The following is a 22,065-nucleotide window of genomic DNA, read 5'->3' as shown; positions in this document are numbered from 1 at the left end:
TACTTTGGCCAGGATGTTTTGGTATCTTTGTTCTTAGCGTACAGACTAATTGATAGAGTTGTTATTCGTTCATGCTCAGTGAAATGCATAAAATTTATTGAGTTGAGTTTTCTTCTCAGGTTGTCATGGAGTACAACATATCTAACTTTGCTCAAGTCATCCCATGTTTATTACAGCATCATATAGTATAATAAAGCACATGTATCATTAGATGTTTGAGGTATTTCAGCAATGATTTGATCTTAATTTCTCTTCCCTGATCTAACCACAACTTTCTGTAAAATCCTGCATCAACGTGCGTAGTACCTTCCAGTATCTCCAATGACCATGTCCATTATAGTGAATTCACCTACTCACTTATCATAATAAATAACAGCTATTGATGTAATCATGCGATAAAATATTTCTTTCAGGAAAACTTGACTAGGTTTGGAAACAGTAATCTCTCAATTGCCTCTAGGGCATATGATGAGACAATTGTTCTTTTTCATTAGTGTTCAACACAAATTTCCATTTGGAAAGAAATAAATTGTATTCAATGATGGTGTACGGGTGACCAAATTATAGGATTGACAAATCCACTAGTACATTTATATCTGGTTCAAACAAAATCAAACCAACATGATAAGATCATAAGCTGGATCTAATGTTTTCATGGAGCTTGCATAGACAATTCTCTTGGCCTATATCCATTGCAACACAAGGAACACTGAATTCTTTATTCTGAAGCAACGCATACCGTTTCTCTGCAAGCTCCTCAACAAATATGCCAAGCATTTCAAAGCTCACATGTGGCATTACCACAACATGAGCTACATTTCCTGCACATGCAAGCTGCCACTTTTGCATGAACATCTCATCTTTGGGCTTCTCGAATATAACTATGATACTTTTTGAGTTCATAAATGCACTAATACCTACATTTCTGAGACGAACTGTAAGGTAACATGCATTTCTTAAGCATGCTTCAATTTCTCTCTGAATACCCTCGTATCCCATACTTTTCAGTTTATACCATAGGAAGATTGGGGATTGACCGTTTCGGCTTCCAGATATGGTGACATCATTTGAAGCAATGTACTCAATATTTGTGGACTTTAAGACATCAATGTCTTTCAACCTATTAATTACCACACCACATGGTGTTGGGCAGCCCAATAACTTATGGCCTGAGACGCTGATGCTTCCTATTGGCTTTATGAATGTTACCTTTGGAGCCTATATATGAAACATAACATTTCAGATTCAAAAATATAAATTGTTTTCTCCTATGAACTTAAAAGGTCATGTAACATAGGTAACACATACATACTTTATGATACGATATTGTAAAATTTTGAAATAAATTTATTATCGTACTGAACATGTTCACCATATGTTAAAGACAAATTTCATTCTTATAATTGAACTTGTCTACAGATTGAACCTACCTGTTTGATAAAGGGCAGCATGAGACCAGCTAGAGCACCGTCACAGTGGATATAAAATCTATCTCGAAATCCACAGTTTTCAAGCGTGCTTATAATCTCATCAAGGTCATCAATTGCCCCTTTGACGGTAGTACCTACAACAGTGTACAGCAAAGAAGATATCATCAATTTTGAAGTGCCCAGGAAAAAACAATAATAAAACAGTGAACCGTTTATAAACTATTCATGAGTTCCCTTGAACTGCTAACCAATATTGACATTCACAATTGCAGGTCTCCTAGCGTTTTCGAGTAGTTTAGTTCTGAAATGATCATATCTCATCTCTCCTGAAAAGGAGGTGTCAATCTTGATGCACTGGACTCTATACATTTTTGCGGCCTTGAAGATAGAGTAATGTGAGTCCTGTGATGCATAGATTATTCCTTCAGGATACAGCTCTCTCCTGTACAAGTTTATCAAGAAATTTTAATGAGCACAAAAACTCTAATAATTTAAATCCATGGTATTGATGGTCAGATCATTATTTTGTTGATTTATGGTTAGATATGTGCACATTTGTGTATATAGGAGAATTTTTTGATGGTTTGATATTGCCGAGCAACATTCTATGTGTGGTTTTTAGTTGCCATGCTTATTAGTTTATATATATCGAAAGAACTTTTAAAAATAGCATTAATTATAATTCAAGTAGTGAAGTAAGAAAAAGATCCATAGGGTTTTAGAGGTCTATAATGCTACTTTAGATGTGTACGTTCATTCCATTTAAGAATGAAAGAATGTAAAACAAAATGTACATAAAAGATGAAACCATCACACATGGAGAAGAAAATATAAGTATTTATTACCCAACTAAGAGCCCATCATAGTTCCCTTCACTTCCACCATTTGTGACATATCCCCAATACTGGTCCTTGGGGATCTCCCACAAATGTGCAAACCAATCCAACACTGCATATTCGAACTGTCTGGAGTGGATACCATAGTTGCTCTCAACAAAAGGATCTCCAATATTGTTAATGTGGAAGTGTTGAAATTGTGCGAGAGGGCCAACATCCAATTTTTGGCTAAGTGGATGACCTGAAATCGCAGAGGAAAAAAGATAATGGTTTAGCAGTCTTATCAAAGTACTTTTTATAGTTGTTTTTAACTAAATGAGCTAGAAAATAAAAAAGGTATCACTCTAAGTAACACCTCAAACATTGTTATCTGTGAACATTTGAGATAGATGTGCATGCACAATTTAATTTGCTTGGTGCGACTAATCATGAGGTTGCACAAGCACGCCTATTTGACGCACAAAATCTAATAAGTATACAAACCAACGTGTTAAAAATACAGGAGCTCATAGCACATAGTGTACTCAACATGCACACACAATTTCGTCCCATGTGCACACTTATATATTTTTTAACTAACAGTCGCCTCGACAAACGTACAAAATATATCTACGTAATTGCTAAACAAAAATAACCAACAGGCACTCAGAAGAATGAAAAATGTAGCATTTTCAAACTAAATCACAGCTATGTATTCTGCATACATCGAGATAGCTAAACAGGTAGAAGACACGGAAGTAACTTACCAAGATGATGAGCTGACCTCTCCTGGAGGTGTTGCCTGAAATGTCCTAAGAGGTTGTCAATACCGTGCTGCCTCTTCAAGACTGCCTGAGCATCTTCTGGAGGCTCATCTATCACATATCTCTCGACAACATTTGTCAGGTAAAATTGGACTGAATCAAGCTGCTCATCTACCTGTAGGCAGCTAATCTTTGATGCTTCCATCAGAGATATATAACACAGTAACTGCAGAGAAGTTTGCAGCTAAACGGTTCGCAGTGTGAACGAAATGATATAAGCATAAGCTAGCAGCATGATTATATTAGAGGGAAGAGATAGGGGCAATATATATAGTGGAGCTGTGATTAGAGGACACCAACGTAATAAGTGGTCAAGTGTTTTTTAATGAAATAGGATGAAGTAATCCTGCAATATTCCATTAATGGAAACAGCCGGACATATCGATCACTACTCACTAGCATCCGATGTATAGCAGCATGCATGTGAGCACTACCTAACCAGTGTTCAGCCCAGAGACATGAATACACAGGAAAAAACATTGTTAATTGAGTTGTGATCAGTTTCTATTACAGATGTTTCAGCCTACCTACTACCACTGTGATGACGCATGCAAAGACATCAGGTTGCAGCCAAAAGACAACATGTAAAGCCACATGCATTCTAATTAATCCCTGGGTTAACCTTTTTATCTGAAACAAATAATGAAATAGATGTAGAAGGGTTGGTACCCAAAATTTGTTGGACTTGTGCCTACTTGGAGATGGGCCAATTACATTAGGATTAAAACTATCAAAATGTCATGCCATATGTGTAAATATATAAATATCATTCCGAGACATTTGGAAATTAAAGAAGTGTGTAGCTGTTTAACTTATGTACTCCTTCCGTTCCAAAATATTAGGGATTTCTATAAGTGTCCCATCTGTCCAAAATCCCTTATATTTTGGGACGAAGGGAATACATAATATTATTCTTTTTACCAAATCATGTAATGTTATATTCCGCGAGCAAGTTGTGTTGTGTTCCTAAAAAGCATTTCACATGTATTGATACAGATTATCACTTTATAAATTCAATTAACGACCACATATAAAGTGACTATGGAAAAAGGGAAATACATAAAATTATCATGTAAAAGCAATGCATGTACAATAAGTTCTCATAGGGAGCTTTTTGAAAACTAAATGTAATGACATGATATTTTTGTTGGTTGTGCAATGGTATGAATCGTATAGAGAGGTCCAAATATGTGATGGAAATGTTGATGGCACAAATTATATAGGCCGTCAAACAAGGAAGAATAGAGACAATAATGGGATAACAGAACATAACACTACCACACACCCCTTATTCATAACGGGTGGCAACACACGTCTCACTACTAGAGATTGTGAAGCTACCGTGTGCCAAAAACACTTGGCAACACCACGAAAACTCTTGGTAAAAGAAGTTGCTGACAGCAAACTCTCTGGAAGACGCTCTCGGTGGCCTCACACTTAACGGTGAGATTTTCCCCATGCGACAACGCTTGTACAGTCGGGATGATGTACAAAATTACCGTGTGATGAATAAGAACACTCAGTTACAATCTGTTTAACAACACAAACCGTGTACAAGATAGGACGGAAGCAACGGAACGGAGTATTACCAAGAGGTACAAAGACAAATAATCTGGAAACAATGGGTCCCATGGTTATCGAGACTACCGGCTTGGAATACGGTAATTTTCGATGTTCCCGAGTTTTTCTTTGGAAACACACGGAATGTTCAAAATCTTACCGAGAGTTGGCAAAACCTCCTGGTAACTTCATGGTCTCTGGGACTGTCTGTGATGGAAAAGTACTAAAATTATCAATTATGTACCTTCGTAACAGAAGAGAGATAACATCTTCATAATAATGTTGATAATAGGATATTTATATGGGGTAAATCTGTTCATAGCTCCGAGCAGATATATAAGTGTTGGCAACTTTTTTGACAAGTTGACAAGCACGATCGTAGCACCTTAAGCCTTGCGGTGATCCTAGAGTCGCCAACCACCTCAATCTAGCAAAGACCTAAACCTAGATGGGTTTTGATAACTAAACCGGCTAGCGGAGCCGATTTCTAGATAGCTACCCGTCTCGTGGGCAAAACGGAAGGTTTTCAGGACAAACCTACAAAGAGATGTCACACTCTCACAGCGGCGGCGGACGGTTTACGGCGCAAACCGACAAAGATGGACAAACTAAGAGAAAACTAAAAGCAATATAAAAAAATGATTCAATTGATTGATTATAGATTGGTTTTTTACAATGAACTGGCCATGTCCCTTATATAGGGGTTGGTCTTGCCCTCTACAGGCCCTCCTCCACGTCCAACTCGGGGTAGAAACCAAAGGAAACCCGAAACATGCCTTCCCGAGCCAGGAAACTTCGAGACCCGATGAAACAGAGTCGGAATCGGACCTGCCGGTCAGACCGGCCACACACCGCCGGTCTGACCGGCCCTCAACCGGCGGTCTGACCGCCCAACACACGGCGATCAGACCGGCCCACTTTGGAGGAAACCGGTAGACTTCCAAATTTTGGCAATATTTCCTATTTTAATCCTAGGTGCCAAATTTGGGTGTAAACACATGCCCCCCGGCCTTTTTGATGAACAACGTGAATCTAAAAGCATAGAACATGTTTTTGGTCTTAGGACGATAACCCAATTACCGGCCATAGTACCTCCTAAGCGTCTTGCCAAACGCTCGGGAAGTATTTCTTCAAGTATTTCCCGTTGATTGCTCGCTGAAAACGTTCTCCTTGTAGTGTCTCCAAAAAGTATGTGTTCCCTCGAACAATGCCGCACACTCGATAAGGACCCTCCCAACTAGGAGATCACTTACTGAACTCCTTGGATCGAGTACCAAAAGGCAAAATTGTCTTCCAAATCAAGTCTCCAACTTGAAACAATTTCGCTTTCACCCTCTTGTTGTACGCCTTGGCCACCCTCTTCTTCTCTTTCTCTATCTCTTCCAATGCCTTCAAGCGGTTGTCGATGACTTCATCAAAGTTGTCTCCCATCAATATCCTGTAATCTTCACTTGACAAATCATCTTGCTTGATATAACGAAGAGAACCAAGATTTACCTCCACCGGTAAAACAGCTTCTTGACCATAAACCAACTCAAAAGGAGTGACTTTAGTGGCACCATGTTTAGGTATCCTATGCACCCACAATGCTTCAGAAAGCACCTCATGCCACCTCTTCGGGTGTTCCTTAATCTTCTTTTTCACTAGCTTTAACAATGTCTTATTACTCGACTCGGCTTGTCCATTAGCCTGAGCGTAGTAAGGAGAAGAACTCAACAATTTAATGCCATAAGATTCGGTAAAACTCTTCACTTCCTTAGACATAAAAGAAGCACCTTGGTCCGTAGTTAATGTTTGTGGAATACCAAATCTATGAATAATATGCTTCAAAATAAAGTCAATTACCTCCGTATGAGTCATATTCTTCAAAGGCACGGCTTCGGCCCACTTGGTGAAGTAATCCGTAGCAACTAGCACGAACCTATGCCCCTTTGATGACGAAGGATAAATTTGACCAATGAAATCCAAAGCCCATCCTCGGAACAGCCATGGTTTGATTATAGGGTTCAACACGGCGGCGGGCGCCAATTGAACATTGCCGAACCGTTGACAAGCCTCGCATCCTCTATAATATTTGAAGCAATCATCAATCATCTTCGGCCAATAGAACCCCACTCTTCTAAGCAACCAATTTATCTTATGGGCCGATTGATGAGTTCCACAAATTCCTTCATTCACCTCTCCCATAGCCACTTTAGATTGATCTTCATCTAAGCACTTCAACAAGACACCATCTATGTTTCGGCGATACAAATCTCCATTAAGCAATGTATATTTGAATGCTTGCCGCCGAATTTTCCGATCAACCTTAAGCGTGGGATCTTTTAGATATTGAATCAAAGGAATTCTCCAATCCTCTTCTGTATCCTGGGCACAGATGTCCGAATTCTCAATTAATTCGGCCTCCAAATCGATTGAAGCGTGCCCCCCAGCGCTCTGCCCAAAACCGGTCAGACCGGCCACGCAGGGCCGGTCGGACCGCTCGGGGTCGCCGATCAGACCGGCAGTATACAGCCGGTCAGACCGCCCTTGGTCACCGGTCAGACCGGCCGTGCAACGCCGGTCAGACCGCCTCTGGTCTCCAGTTTTGCCAATTTCACACAAAGATTTAAAATCAAGCACCGGCTCTTCTAATATCATAAATAATCCCTTTTTCACATTATGACCAGATGCTTGTTGTGCCAAGTCATTTGCTCTAGAATTATCACGCCTAGAAATATGTCTAATAGCAAAATTATCAAAATTGGCAATAATATCTAAACATGAATCGAGGTACCTATTTAGTGATCCGTCCAAGCATTTGTAGACTCCGGCGACTTGTTGCACCACCAATTCCGAATCACCAAAGGCCTCCACATATTTAGCTCCAACCATCTCCATAACTTGTAAGCCGAACAATAAAGCATTGTATTCGTCTTGATTATTTGTGCAATAATATTCCAAACGAACCGATGCCTCATAACACATGCCATTAGGTGAAAACAAAACTACCCCTATGCCTTGACCTTCTTTGCAAGAAGAACCATCAAAATAAATCTTCTAAGGTATAACTTCAACTAAGCAAACCTCTCCCTCATAAGCAACATCTATATGATGGTCTACTATAAAATCACATACAATTTGGCCTTTTATAGATTTCAATGGTTCATAAGCAAATCATATTTTATCAAAGCATATGCCCACTTGCCAATTCTCCCACTTAGAATTGGCCTTTGCAACATGTGTTTAATAACATCGGCTTGACAAGTAACTATGCATGTACTAGATAACAAATAATGCCTCAATTTGGTACAAGCATAGTATAAGCATAAACAAAGCCTTTCTATGAAGACATACCTTGTCTCGGCATCCAAAAGACGACGGCTCAAATATGTAATGATATATTCCTTGCCATCTTCCTCTTACGTCAAAACGGTACCAATGACTTTGTCCTCGGAGGCAATATATAACCAAAAAGGCTTTCCGGCTTTAGGCGCTCACACAACGGGTGGAGTAGACAAATATCTCTTCAACTCTTCAAACGCCTCTTGTTGTTTTGCCCCCCAAGTAAAATCGGCTTCTTTCTTCAAACGAAGTATAGGAACAAAAGCATCGATTTTACCCGCTAGGTTAGAAATAAACCTCCTCAAATAATTCATCTTACCTAGCAACTTTTGAACCTCTTTCTTGCATGTCGGCGCTTTGAAATCACGAATCTTTTCTATCTTCTTAGGATCAATCTCAACTCCTCTCTCATGCACCATGAATCCTAAGAACTTCCCCGCCGACACACCAAAAGCACATTTAAGTGGGTTCATCTTCAAACCATACCAGCGCATCCTCTCAAAAGCTAACCTCAAATCAGCTATGTGTCCTTCCATACCATCCGATTTGACAACAATATCATCAATATAGATCTCTAAGATAATACCTAGCAAATCATGAAAGATCAAATTCATCGCCCTTTGATATGTCGCACCAGCATTCTTCAACCCAAAAGTCATGACAACCCACTCAAATAAACCAACAAATCCCGGGCACCTAAAAGCCGTCTTGTACATATCCTCTTCCGCCATAAAGAATTGATTGTAGCCGGCATTACCATCTAAAAAGCTAATCACCTTATGACCCGAGGCATCATTAATCATCATGTCGGCTATAGGCATAGGATACTCATCTTTGGGAGTAGCTTTATTTAAATCTCTAAAATCTATGCAAACTCTAATCTTACCACTCTCTTTCTTCTCCACCGGGACTATGCTAAAAACCCACTCCACATAACAACATGGCCTAATAAACCCCGCCTTCAACAACCGATCAATCTCTTCTTTGACTCGGTCATATAGTAAAGGATTAAAACGACGAGGTGGTTGTTTATAAGGCCTAAAACCCGGTTTAATTGGAAGCCGATGCTCAACGAGCTCACGGCTAAGACCCGGCATCTCATGGTACTCCCATGCAAAGCAATCAACATACTCTTTAAGTAGCTCGATTATCTTAACCTTATAATCGGCTCTCATGTTTTTGTTTACAAAAGTCGGCCTTGGTTTAATTCCATCACCTATGTCTACTTCTTCCAATGGATCGGCCGATGTAAACCCTTGTCCAAGCTTCTCCACTTCATCAAAATCTTCAACGGTTTCTCCAATATCGTTCTTTGTAGACCGATATTCTTGCACCCTTTTTTATAACCACTCCAAATTAGCCTCTTTACTCATTATACAAATTTATATGTCTTAGCCGTGCTACACTAGCCGGCTTTACAGAGATAGGTACAAATTTGCCATCGCAGATACTAATAAAATCATACCTAGAAAGATCCCTCCCCGATAAGCATTGGATATTCCCATGACGCCACTCAAAAGTAGCATCGGCCATTGCAACCTCGGCCGATGTATCCGCTTGAACAATTTCAACATCATCGCCGTCCCATTGAATTAAACATTGATGCAAGGTAGAAGGCACACAACAATTGGCATGAATCCAACAACGGCCCAAAATAACATTGTAGTTACCTTGCACATCGACGATGAAGAAAGCGGTTGGTAGCGTCTTGTTTCCCACGGTGAGCTCCGCCGAAAAGATACCCCTCGCCTCCGTTGGTTCACCGTTGAAGCCATTGAGAATCATGTTAGTCTTCTTCAACTCATCATCCTCGCGCCCCAACTTTTTGAATAACGAGTACGGCATCAAGTTCACAGCGGAACATCCATCCACTAGCATCCTAGAGACCGGCTTCCCATCAACATGGCCATTGAGATAGAGAGGCTTCATGTGACGATTTGATTCATCGGGCTTCTCAAAAACCGCATCTTTAGGACCTAATGAGAATTGAGTAACCTCGGCTTCATCTATAGCACAAAACTCCATATGCAACATACACACCATGTTGATATCCATGTCTTCCTTTGGAGACGATTTACCTTTGTCAACCGATTGTTCTTCCTTCTCCTCTACATCAATCGGTTTTGCCTTCTCTATGGATTTAGGCCTCCATACTGGTGGTGGTCGTAACTCATTGAACCTTTTATCTCTTTGTTTTTCGGCCTTTTTCTCCCTTAGTTCTTGGGCCTGAAGACATTGCAACCTTCTCTTTTGAGTAGCCGTCAAATCCTTAGGCATCCACCTAGGATTCGGCTCTGTTCCATGAGGTAAATAATGTCGTCTATTAACCTTGCTTGAAGACGATGAAGCCTTCACATCGCCCTTTGCAGCTCTTTCATCAAACCGGCGCTGGAGCCCGGTCAGACCGGCCATAGACTGTCGGTCAGACCGGCCAGACACGCCGGTCAGACCGACATGAGGCATGCGGTCAGACCGTCTTGAGGCGTCGGTCAGACCGCCGTCAGATCGGCGGTCAGACCGGCCTGATGGCCCGGTCGGACCGGCGACATGGCCGCGGTCAGACCGGCCGACTGCGAGGAGCTGGTACCGCCTTCGGATTTTTTGCTTGGGGACTTTCCAACTCCATCTCCAGAAGGTATAGGCACATCATGAGACCCTATTTTGATAGTAATCACCTCCGAAGTCCTTTCCTCCACCTTGGTGTGCTTTCCTTAACCTCTTTTCTTCATTAGCTCGATTTTTACCATAAAATCGGCTATTGTTTGGTGAAGACAAATGCTCATGAATTGGCCTCCGTGGTCCTCCCCACCCTTGGTTGAATGGCATTGGAGGCATATGATTGTACATTGGAGGTGTTGCCCCCCATGGCATAAAGTAAGGATAAAGATAACCCGGCGGCGGCATCGGATAGGGACTCCATGACATGTCTTGTGGATGATGATATGAAGGTGAATGCAACCGTCTTGGTGAATGACCAAATCGCTCCTTAGGGGGAGATCTTGGTCTTTTCCCTTTGTTGTGAATCTTCTCACCACCTTGCTTCTCATACTTCTCCAAAAGCACATCAAAAGTCACCTTGGTCTTCCTAGGGGCTTTAGAAGTTGAAGCTTCACTGCTATTCTCCTTCCAAACGCCAACATCCGGCTTCCTTGGCACCACCATCTTAGGCCTTGGTTCACCAATGACCACTTCCTTTCCCTTAGTAGATTTGGCTTGCTCTGGCCGAATCAACACCTTCTTATCATTAAAATTAATTGTATTCACCGGAAAAGGATCATGATCAAGCTTCATCTTAGAACCATCGGTGAATTTCAATCGTCCTTCATCTATGGCCGATTGAACTTGTCGTCGAAACACATTGCAATCATTAGTAGAGTGAGAATGAGAATCATGCCACTTACAATATGCTCGACGTTTCAACTCTTCTTGAGAAGGTATGACATGGCCTTTAGGTAATCTAATTTGTTTCTCTTGCAAAAGATAATCAAAAATCTTATCACACTTGGCCACATCAAAACTATATTTAACCTCACTTTGCCGATCTTTGCGAGGAGTCGACATTAGGTTGGAACAGACAAAAGGTTTATTTTTGTTAGTCCATGACCATTCAGCAACATAAATATCATGATCACCCTCCTCCTCACTATCACTAGCCTCAGGGTAATCAATTACATGTACATTAGGCTTTTTGTCAAATGGTCTAGCAAATTTTTTATTATCCTTAACCCGGCTTTCTTGAGCCAGAGCCCTTTGCATGAGTTGACTAACATCAAAAAATTGTTGGCCATCTAGTTTTTCTCTAAGAGGAGCAACTAAACCATTAAAAGCAAGACCGGCCAAATCTCTATCAGTTATATTCAAAGTATAACATCGGTTTCCAACATCCCTAAATCTCTTAATATAATCAATGACAGATTCATTATACTTTTGCTTAACCGATGTTAAATCACATAACCTAAGCTCAGTTTCCCCAGTATAGAAATAATCATGAAATTGTTCTTCTAATTGAGCCCAAGTATGAATAGAATTTGCCGGTAAAGAAGTAAACCATGTAAAAGCATTACCGGATAAAGATAAAGAAAACAAGCGCAATTTAAAAGTATCACTATTAGCCTCACCACATTGCACTAAAAATTGATCTACATGCTCCCATGTGGTCTTACCATCCTCACCACTAAAATTGGCAAATTTGGGAACTTTATAATTTCGAGGAAACGGCACATTATCATAATAATCAGGATATGGCTTTTTGTAAGCTCTAGCACGATTCCTAGTTTCAATCCCGAATCTATTCCTCATAATATCACTAATCATATCCTCCATGTTATTAGGCCCTTGTGGATTTGGTAGTGGGTTTGGTGGCCTAATAGGTTGGGTTTGTGGCGCAATATGATTATATTGGCCTTGTCTAGTATCGGGAGGATATACCCTAGAAAAATCATTATAAGCATTAGGAATATGTGGGGGAACTTGAGGATTAGTGGTGGCAGTAGATACAGGAGGATCAAATGTTTTAAAGTGCTACAAATAACTAGCATTAGTCATTAGATCTATAGCCTGAATTGGGACAATTGCGCCGGTCTGACCGGCCCAGGGCCCGGTCCGGTCAGACCGGTGTCGTGATGCATGGTCGGACCGGCCTGAGAGCCGGTCTGACCGCTAGGGTAATACCCGGTCTGACCGACCGTCTGGCCGGTCGGACCGACGGCTATGTTGCGGTCTGACCGGCCGTGAACGCTGTCCCGTCGGTTTTACTACCCATTGGATCTATAGGAGATTGATCAACAGTGGTATAGGCTTTATCCTTTAATGTATAATCATCCATAAAAGAACCTAGCCTACTCCTTAAAAATCCATCAACCTTATCCTTAAACATTACATCTAATCTATCTTTAAAATTAGCCATAGATGAATCTATTATAGATGCAATTTGTTGTTGGATAGATTGTGATACCTCGTCATTACTTACCACGTCGGGAGCGAGTTTGGGACGTGGCCCGGGCTTGATGATCACGTCTTGACGAGTCCTAGTAGTGGCTCTCATCAACGCCTCCCGTGTGAGCTCGTGGATGTACTCCTCCATAGCTTTACGATCTTCTCCTTTGAAGTCATCCAATGTGATCGGCATCACATTAGATGGCTCCACCTCCGTCTTGGATGATGGCTTTGTCATGGCGAAGTCGAAGTGTTGACGATGAACGGATCTCCTCCCCAGCGGAGTCGCCAAAAATCGTGTTGGCAACTTTTTTGACAAGTTGACAAGCACGATCGCAGCACCTTAAGCCTTGCGGTGATCCTAGAGTCGCCAACCACCTCGATCTAGCAAAGAGCTAAACCTAGATGGGTTTTGATAACTAAACCGGCTAGCGGAGCCGATTTCTATAGCTACCCGTCTCGTGGGCAAAACGGAAGGTTTTCAGGACAAACCTACAAAGAGATGTCGCACTCTCGCAGCGGCGGCGGACGGTTTGTGGTGCAAACCGACAAAGATGGACAAACTAAGAGAAAACTAAAAGCCATATAAAAAAAACGATTCGATTGATTGATTGTAGATTGGTTTTTTACAATGAACCGGCCATGGCCCTTATATAGGGGTTGGTCTTGCCCTCTACAGGCCCTCCTCCACGTCCAACTTGGGGTAGAAACCAAAGGAAATCCGAAACATGCCTTCCCGAGTAAGGAAACTTCGAGACCTGATAAAACAGAGTCGGACTCGGACCTGCCGGTCAGACCGGCCACACACCGCCGGTCTGACCGGCCCTCAACCGGCGGTCGGACCGCCCAACACACGGCGGTCAAACCGGCCCACTTCGGAGGAAACCGGTAGACTTCCAAATTTTGGCAATATTTCCTATTTTAATCCTAGGTGCCAAATTTGGGTGTAAACAATAAGCTCTTTTTTCCTCACATTAAACCACCAATTACCTTCATATCAATTGGCAAAGTAGGCCAAAAATGAAGATCATGGTTTTCATGTGGTAAAAAAATGGTTGACGAGATGATACACATGGCTCCATGAGATAAGTAGAACGAAACGATCTATGCCATATAGATGAATGATCCAAAGACTAAAACAATAAGGTGATGTAGCTAGCTTCGTGAGAGTAGAAAGAAATAGCATTACCTAAAAGTTAGTGTAGAGAAACTTTAGAAGCATATTTTATAAGTATGTAGGATTTATTTGCCTGATGCTTTTGTGATGTCTTATGATCTCCAACATTGACATGCACGTGGGCTGTCTAAAAGTGGAATGGGTTATGGGTTTGCTGATTACATTCAAATAATATCAGTGAACATGTATTTGTTCACTCCCAATCACATCTGACATTGACATAGGAAAGGCAGATATGCTTAACAGAAATGGAATCGGTCCAGCTATATATAATTTGATATATCTTGATTTAATCACCAACTCCTAGGTGGCCACTTTGTTTTTTTGCACCCAAGTAAATAATTCCAAGATATTAACAAGTTAGTTTCCTGGAGGTTAGGGTTTAAGCCCACAAGAACCCAGTTAGGCACTGTATGGCGGGCTGGACTTTTGGCCCATATACCATGGATGGGAACTCCACGTACTGGATGACCAGTGATTGAGGCCAATCCAAACAAGATGGGCATTATGATTCAGCTTTGTTTGGAATAAGTTCATTTGAGATCCCTTAACTTGTCGACGTATCCGATTTTCATCCTTCAACCAGAAAGCCAGATACGGATCCCTCAACTATCAAAACCGGTGCAAAGCAGATCCCTTAGCGGTTTCAATGGTGGTTTTGGCCGATATGGCACCTACGTGGCCGGTTTGACTTGGTCCTCGTCCTACGTGGCGATGATGTGGCACTGGAAGCAAAAATATAAAAAAAATAAAAAACGTGGAGCCCACATGTCAGTCATACAAAAGGACAAAATAGTGGGACCCACATGTCAGTGGGTCCCACCATCCTCTCTATCCACGGACGACGGGCACCCAGGTGAAGGGTGTCAGTGTCACCGCCGTTCTCAACGAGCTTGTCGCCGCCAGGAGGCAGGTCAGCCGGTGCGCCGCCGCTAACGCTCGACGGGCTCTGGTCCTCGGCGACCATCTTCCCCTTCCGCAGTCGGCCCTCGCCCACCAACGCCTCGCCGCCGGTGGCGCACGGCGCGCTCTGGTCCGTGGCCACCGCCGGAGCTCCACCATCTGGATTGCCGAGCATGGACGGCATCGACAGCCCCGGCACCTGAGTCACAGTCGCCATCTCCTCCTCCAACGCCGGCGGCGGCGACGTCTCCCGCCGGGAGACCGCGTCGAACGACATCGGAGTAGACGAAAAACTGAAAGAAATCGACGAGCGATCTGGGAGTCTGGAACAGTGACGGTCGGTGCAATTTATAAACTGTTATGCGTGTAGATACCATTTGTACTGGTATCTAAGATGCCGCAATGCAACAGGTAGCTAGATTATTGCTCAATTAACCATGAGATGATGAAACGATCGATTTGATCAATGGAGTGTTCATGATCCGTGCGTGCGTGTGCAGCTGGTCACAGATCGCGGCGAGGCTGCCGGGGAGGTCAGATAACGAGATCAAGAACTTCTGGAACGCGCGGCTGCACAAGCGCAAGAAGCTCCGGCAGACGTCGTCGTCGTTGTCGACGGCGGCGGCGGCAACCAGACACCGCCGCGGCGAGGCTGACCGGAGTCGACCGTCGCGGCGAGGCTGACCGGAGTCGACCACCACGGCGGTGGCGACCGGACACCGCCGTCGAAGCACCCGCATCGATGACGACGACGGGCGCCGTTGTCGGCGGTGTTCTCGTGGACAACAGTGGTGGTCACTGGGATGCGGTGGTGGAGGCGGCACGGGGAAACGTCGGCGGCGGCGACGACGATGGCTAGCGGATTCCGCTCCTTCTCTGTCGTGTCGCACATGAGAGAGGAGAGGGGAGAGAGATGAAGAGAGGGGAGATGAGGAGAGAGGAGGAAGAAGAGGAGGGTGAGTTGGACTGACATGTGGGGCCCATGTGGGTCCCACCAATTTTTTATTTTCTATGTAAGACTGACATGTGGGTCCCCCGGATTTAATTATTTTCTGGATCGAATTGCCACGTAAGCGTTACGTCAATGCCACGTTAGATGAAGACCAAGTCAAATTTGCCACGTATGTGCCACGTCAGCCAAAACCGCCCTCAAAACCGCCAAGGGATCTAATCTGCACCGGTTTTGATAGTTGAGGGACGAAAATCAGATTCGCTGACAAGTTAAGGGACCTCAGATCAACTTATTCCGCTTTGTTTTGATAAGGAATAAGTTCCCCTGACGTCCCTCAATTGTACGTCGAGTCTGTCTAAGATCCCTAACCGCAATATCAGAAATGTGTAGCCTGAACTATGTAAAACCGTCCAAAAAAATCCCGAGACGGTACAGAGTCTGGTTTCACTAATGTGGCATCCTAGGCAGCAAAAAATAAAAATAATAAATATGTGGGGCCCACATGTAAGTGAAAAGGAAAAAAAATAGGGCCTACATGTCACATCATCTTCTTCCTTTCTCTTTTCCTTCTTCTCTCTTCTTTTTTTCTTCTTTCTTTTTTCACTTCATCTCTTTCATTCTTCCGGCAGATGGGGAGCAGCAGCGGGCGGCTAGAGCAGGGAAAGCGGCAGCGGCGGCGGAGAGGCCGCGTTGGAGCATAGGGGCAAGGGGCGTGGGGGGTGCGGCGGGCGAGCCAAGGCTTCGAGCAGTAGCCATCTCCAAGCCCTGCAACGCCGCTGTCAGGCGAACCGCCGCCAAGGCCAAGCAGCGCGAAGTCGTCGACGCCCGCCTCTCCCCATCCGCCGTCACCGCCACTCCGCCACCGTACTCGCCTGCCGACATTGCCGCTTCACCTGCTCTAGCCGCCGGCTACCGCTCCCCCTTTGTGGGAAAAACCAAAGGAAAGAGAAGTGAAGAAAGAAAAGAAGAATAAAAAAAGGAAAGTGAAGAATGAAAAGAGAAAGGAAGAAGATGATGCTCATATGTGGGCCTCATATTTTTCCCTCTCACTTACATGTGGCCCCCGCATTTTTTTTATCTTTTGCTGGCTAGGATGTCACGTAAGTGAAACCAGACATCTATACTGCCTCGAGACCTTTTTTGGATAGTTTTACATAATTCAGGGATACACATTTCTGGTATTATGGTTAGGAGACATTAGACAGACTAGGCGTACAATTGAAAGACGTCAGGTAAACTTATTCCTTTCGATTATGTGCATTTACAGTTGGTGTAGAAATTGCACTTTCATTATTGAAAAAAGGAGCCAAGGAGCCCAAGTTAGCGCTGAACTTAATGATGGGAGTAAATTGCATTGGCAGTATACGAACTTGTCAGGTGGGTGCAATTTAGTACGTGAACATGTAAAACGCTCGTTTTGGTGCACGTACTTGTTTGGTTCGTGCGAACAAGGTCAAAATCGCACTACAAGGTTAAACTTGTTTGGTGTGTCTAATAAGGATAAACGTATAATAAGGCATAATGATTGCATAAAAAATAAAATCTGAGTAATGATGCAAGAGATAGAAACAAAGAAAGATAAAGTGGAATCTAAGTTTACAAATATAATATTTCTACTATGTACACGCAAGTCATCTACTAATTTGTAATTTATAATGTTCAACGTAGAAAAATCGGTCTTGTCATGCCACCTTAGTCTTAGTTTGTACTTACCAAACAAGTTCAAGCACCAAAACAAGCATTTTACAAGTTCATATACTAAATTGTACGTACCCGACAAGTTTATGTACCACTAATGCAATTTACTTTAATAGAAATCAAATGATTTTCCTTTCTTGCTTATCTAGTTGGACACTTTACGACGCACATATATCCTTATTAACATTTTACTCACAGTACTAGTAGAATACAGAGGTGAGGGGAAACCATATATATCTGAAATATAGCTGTGCGGATTTTTTTTTATTACACGAGAAGACTGACAAGCACACACAGCAACAACGAGCTCACACCATACACACACGGAGTACACGGCTGGTTTCGCTCCCACAACCTGTGTCAGCACATGCCAGTTGTTCCCGTTTCCTTTTTTTAAAAAAAATAATGAAATAGAATCCCGATCTTTGCTCAACAAGTTACCATCAATTATCACACAAATTTATGCTAGACAAACACACATGAACAAGTCTTAACAAGCACACGGAAAATAACTACAACCACAAACGAATAAAAGACCACAAAACATAAACACTCCTTGATTATTGAATCCTATTTGTGAACCTCCAACCATAATTAGCGAAAAGCTTCATAACCGTCACGTCTCAAGAATATGACATGCAGTAATTTTTATTAGTTTGATGTACTCATCACATTTTTGTTCCTGTTTCCTAGCTCCAGCTCACGGCTATAGTCCAAAACTGACACTTTGGAGAAAATGCCGGAAAGAGATCATTCTATGTCAGAGGGACGTCCCGCCTCGGATCGCCGTTCCTGCCGCATCGAACGGCTGCACTTATTTCGCTCCCTCGGATGTCTTGGACCCATCCAAAACCTGCTTGATTGGTTCAGCCCATTCGCATCATCCATGGCATCTACGAGCTCTGGCCACCGGAGCCACCGCTTGACCTGCTCGAACTCCTACCTCGTTAGTGAAGCAGATCGAAAAATCCTTGACCTGCTCGAACTCCTCCCTCGAACTGCTCTTGGCCCAGCTCGTCGCCTCATCGTCCATCCGCGCGAACCCTTTCTCCATGGCGTCCTTCCACGCCGATGCTGCTGCCGCCGCCGCTGGGCTCCGCTTAGCACACAGCTCGACGCGCATTTGCTGGATTGGCCATAGGCTCATGTGTGCAATCTGTTCTTGCGTGCATGCACGCATACATGGGAGCAATCATGGCCGTCAAAGACGCCAAAGAAATGGTGCTTGCCGGAAGATGTCGAGCCCGGCAGGAAGTCCGGCCTTATGGACACGGCGTCCTCCATCTCGCGCCGCCGGCCGCACACGGAGGTGACGCCGTACCTCGGCCACCACCTGGACCCGAAACCAGCGACGGCCGACGGACGGCACGGGCCCGCACGCGCCACCCTCTGCCGCTTGCCGCAGCGCGAGCTCGATGCCGTGGATGGATGCGAATGTGCCGTGCCAAACCAAAATCGAGCAAGCTATGAATGGGCCCAAGACGTCCAACGGAGTGAAACAAATGATGCCGTTCGATGCGGCAGGGACGGCGATCTGAGGAGGGACGTCCCTCTGACGTAGAATTCTCTACGTCAGAGGATCTCGTTCCGAAAATGCCATCGAGCACTGAAGCAACTTGATCATGTTCACGCAGCTATATACGTGCAAGGCCTTGGGACCAAGATCTACAATGCTGTAATTTCACATGCTCGATGTCCATCAACCAAGAGTATTTGATTTTGACTGCTTCTGTTGTTAAGCGCAATGAACATATGCTGGAACTATCATTTTGAGATCGATTTCGTATAGGAGTAATACGAGATTTCTACCTTGATTACTAAACAACCTCAAATTATATTAAAAAAAAGAATACGAGATCCTAGGGGTCCGAAGGTGTCTTAGTCGGTTAGTGTACGCACTAATCCGACCAAACCAACTTGGGACCCTAAGTACCTCCCACTCTACGATGATTTGATAACTAAGGAACTAACTATAAATAACTTAATAAGGTGTCCATGTATGCACTTTGATGAAACATTGTTGAAATTATCAAAACAAAAAAAAGATAAAATACGAGGTGTGTTGAGTGATCCCGGGTGTCATAGTTACTTAGTGTACGCACTAATCCGACCAAATACCAAACCAACCAGGATCACCGAGCATCTCATATTCTACGATTATTTGATATCCAATGAACTAACTACAGGTAGCTTACAAATAGATATTTTAGTAAACTACCTCAAACTACCATCTCAGCAACAGCGGCGGCGGCACTATGGCAGCAGCAAGCACCAAGCAGCCTAAATTTCCTCGCATTCCATCTCACCACAAATGCATCACAAATATACCCTCAAAATAAAACATTTCAATATAACATAAGCATGCCTCCCATCAAGCTGTTACGAATTTACCATGTCGAGAGACCGTTTGACGGCATTCAGTTAATTGATACTACCTTCATTTTTTAATATATGACACCGTTGATTTTTTAATAAATATTTGATCATTCATTTTATTCAAAATTTTTGTGTAAATATAAAAATTTTAAACCATGCTTAAAGAACATCTGATGATAAATTAAGTTCCAATAAAATAAATAATAGTTACATAATTTTTTTAAAATAAGACGAATGCTTAAACGTATCTTAAAAAATCAACAATATCATATATTAAAAAATGAAGAGAGTATATCCCTAGTTGTCATTCTATTGCAGCTTCCAAATTCTTCACCTCAAATAATTAATTGTCTTGAAAATTAAATAAATGGTAAAGTCAGATATTTTTTGAAATAGTAAGGACGCTATAGTATGAATCGTCCAGGTATGGACGTTGGTACATACAATGTCCAGGTAGGGACGTTGTTCTCGATAGCGTCCACAACCTGGCACGGACGGTTCAAAGAGCCTGAACAGATCATTCCTAGTGTCCAAAATCACCGAATTAAGCCACATGCTTCCTTCTGCTCGCTTGTCCGGCAAAGCCTGAAAGCGCTCTCTCGCTAAGCTTTTAGTCAAGGCTGTGTGCTGCACTCGTCTGTCTCCTTATCTCTGCTAGAAAACGATTGACAAACAAACGATAAAAAACACAATAGATCAATCATAAAAGACACGAGATTTAACGTAGAAAACCCTCTCAAAGCAGGAGAGAAAAAACCACGGGCCAGCCAGCAAAATATCTTCACTATATCGGGATGAGGTTACAACACCACACTGCGGCTTACAAGAGATATATATATGGCGGAACTCTAAAAGGGATTACGATCCGTACCTCATAAACTTCTGCAAGGGTTAGTTCATCACGGCTTAATAGTATGGTATCACGGAAATTTGCATATGAATTAGGAAGTGAGTATAACAGTAGAAGACCTAAATCTTCATCATCAAACTGTACCTCCATCGACACTGGGTCGGCAATGATCTCCTTGAAGACCGATATGTGGTTCAACACAAAATCACTCTCCTGCAACTTGTACGTGAACAACTTCATCTTCATATGCATCTTACTGGTTAGATCCTTAAACATGCAAATCGATTCCAGTTTGAGCCAAAGTTCTGCAACAGTTTTTTCCTACAACACTTCTTACAAAATATCATTAGATAGATGAGGTTGGATCAGCGACAGAGCCTTACGATCTTTCCGCTTCTTCTCAGCGGTCCATTCATCCTTCTTCCTCTTCCCAAAGCTTTCCAGCGCCTCATCAAGATCTGAAGATTGCGACAGAACAGCCCGCATCTTAACTTGCCATAGCGAGAATCTCGTCTTGTAGTCTAGCAGTGGTCATACTTCACCGATGCCATCGCGAAACCCTAATCTAAGAACAAGCTCTGATACCACTTGTTAGGAAACAATAGGCAAACAAACGATAAAGAACAATAGATCAATCACAGAAGACACGAGATTTAACATGGAAAACCCTCCCAAAGTAGAAGAGAAAAAACACGAGCAACAACCAGCAAAATATCTTCACTATATCGGGACGAGGTTACAACGCCGCACGGCGGCTTACAAGAGGTATATATGTGGTGGAACCCTAAAAGGGATTACGATCCGTACCTCATAAACCCTAAAAGGTATAGATCTATCGCTCCGGCAGAAGCTGGCCTTTATTAAGTGCAAATGAATTTGGATCACAACTGTGCAAGGACCGTTTGTGTGCCTCCATGCTGGACTGCAGTAGGCTGCCGAAGCATAGACGTCCTAGAGCAGATACGAAGTATATGGTTGCTACTTCATACTATGAGAGTTTGATTAGTTTCATTTTTTTTCTGTTCAGCTCCATTTCTTTTCTATATATGTATTGAGTTCTCACCATTTGGCCGACTGAATCTTCAAAAGCAACCGGAAGAATTGCATGAAAAGAATGAATCTTCAGAGTATGCTTGCTTCCATGTGCTCCCATTCAAATTACAGTACAGAGCATCACTTACATTGCTCGTCTAGCAATCACACAATATCTTGCACCATTCA

The 22,065-nt window shown here is 42.9% G+C and overlaps 1 protein-coding gene across 1 annotated transcript; it reads right to left on the bottom strand.

Moving 5' to 3' along the window:
• Window positions 1-502: 502 nt before the first annotated feature.
• LOC107276219 (serine decarboxylase 2) lies at window positions 503-3,304 on the bottom strand. The gene is made up of 5 exons (XM_026021245.2): window positions 3,013-3,304; window positions 2,276-2,507; window positions 1,679-1,872; window positions 1,431-1,564; window positions 503-1,218 (listed from the first exon to the last, which is right to left on the bottom strand). Exons 1-5 carry the CDS (start codon window positions 3,212-3,214, stop codon window positions 631-633), a joined length of 1,350 nt encoding a protein of 449 aa, XP_025877030.1. The 5' UTR covers window positions 3,215-3,304; the 3' UTR covers window positions 503-630.
• Window positions 3,305-22,065: the final 18,761 nt, after the last annotated feature.

This window comes from Oryza sativa, chromosome 11 (genome assembly GCF_034140825.1).
Source record: "Oryza sativa Japonica Group chromosome 11, ASM3414082v1".
Taxonomy (NCBI): domain Eukaryota; kingdom Viridiplantae; phylum Streptophyta; class Magnoliopsida; order Poales; family Poaceae; genus Oryza; species Oryza sativa.
The sequence above is the reverse complement of the archived record's forward strand: the minus strand, read 5'-3'. Positions and strand labels throughout refer to the sequence as shown.

Excerpts from the sequence above, each read along its gene's own strand:
- LOC107276219 (XM_026021245.2), bottom strand. The coding sequence starts at position 3,214 with ATGGAAGCATCAAAGATTAGCTGCCTACAGGTAGATGAGCAGCTTGAT. Across the intron at positions 2,508-3,012 it reads GAGGTCAGCTCATCATCTTG|GTCATCCACTTAGCCAAAAA; the intron begins GTAAGTTACTTC and ends CTGCGATTTCAG. Across the intron at positions 1,565-1,678 it reads AATTGTGAATGTCAATATTG|GTACTACCGTCAAAGGGGCA; the intron begins GTTAGCAGTTCA and ends ACACTGTTGTAG.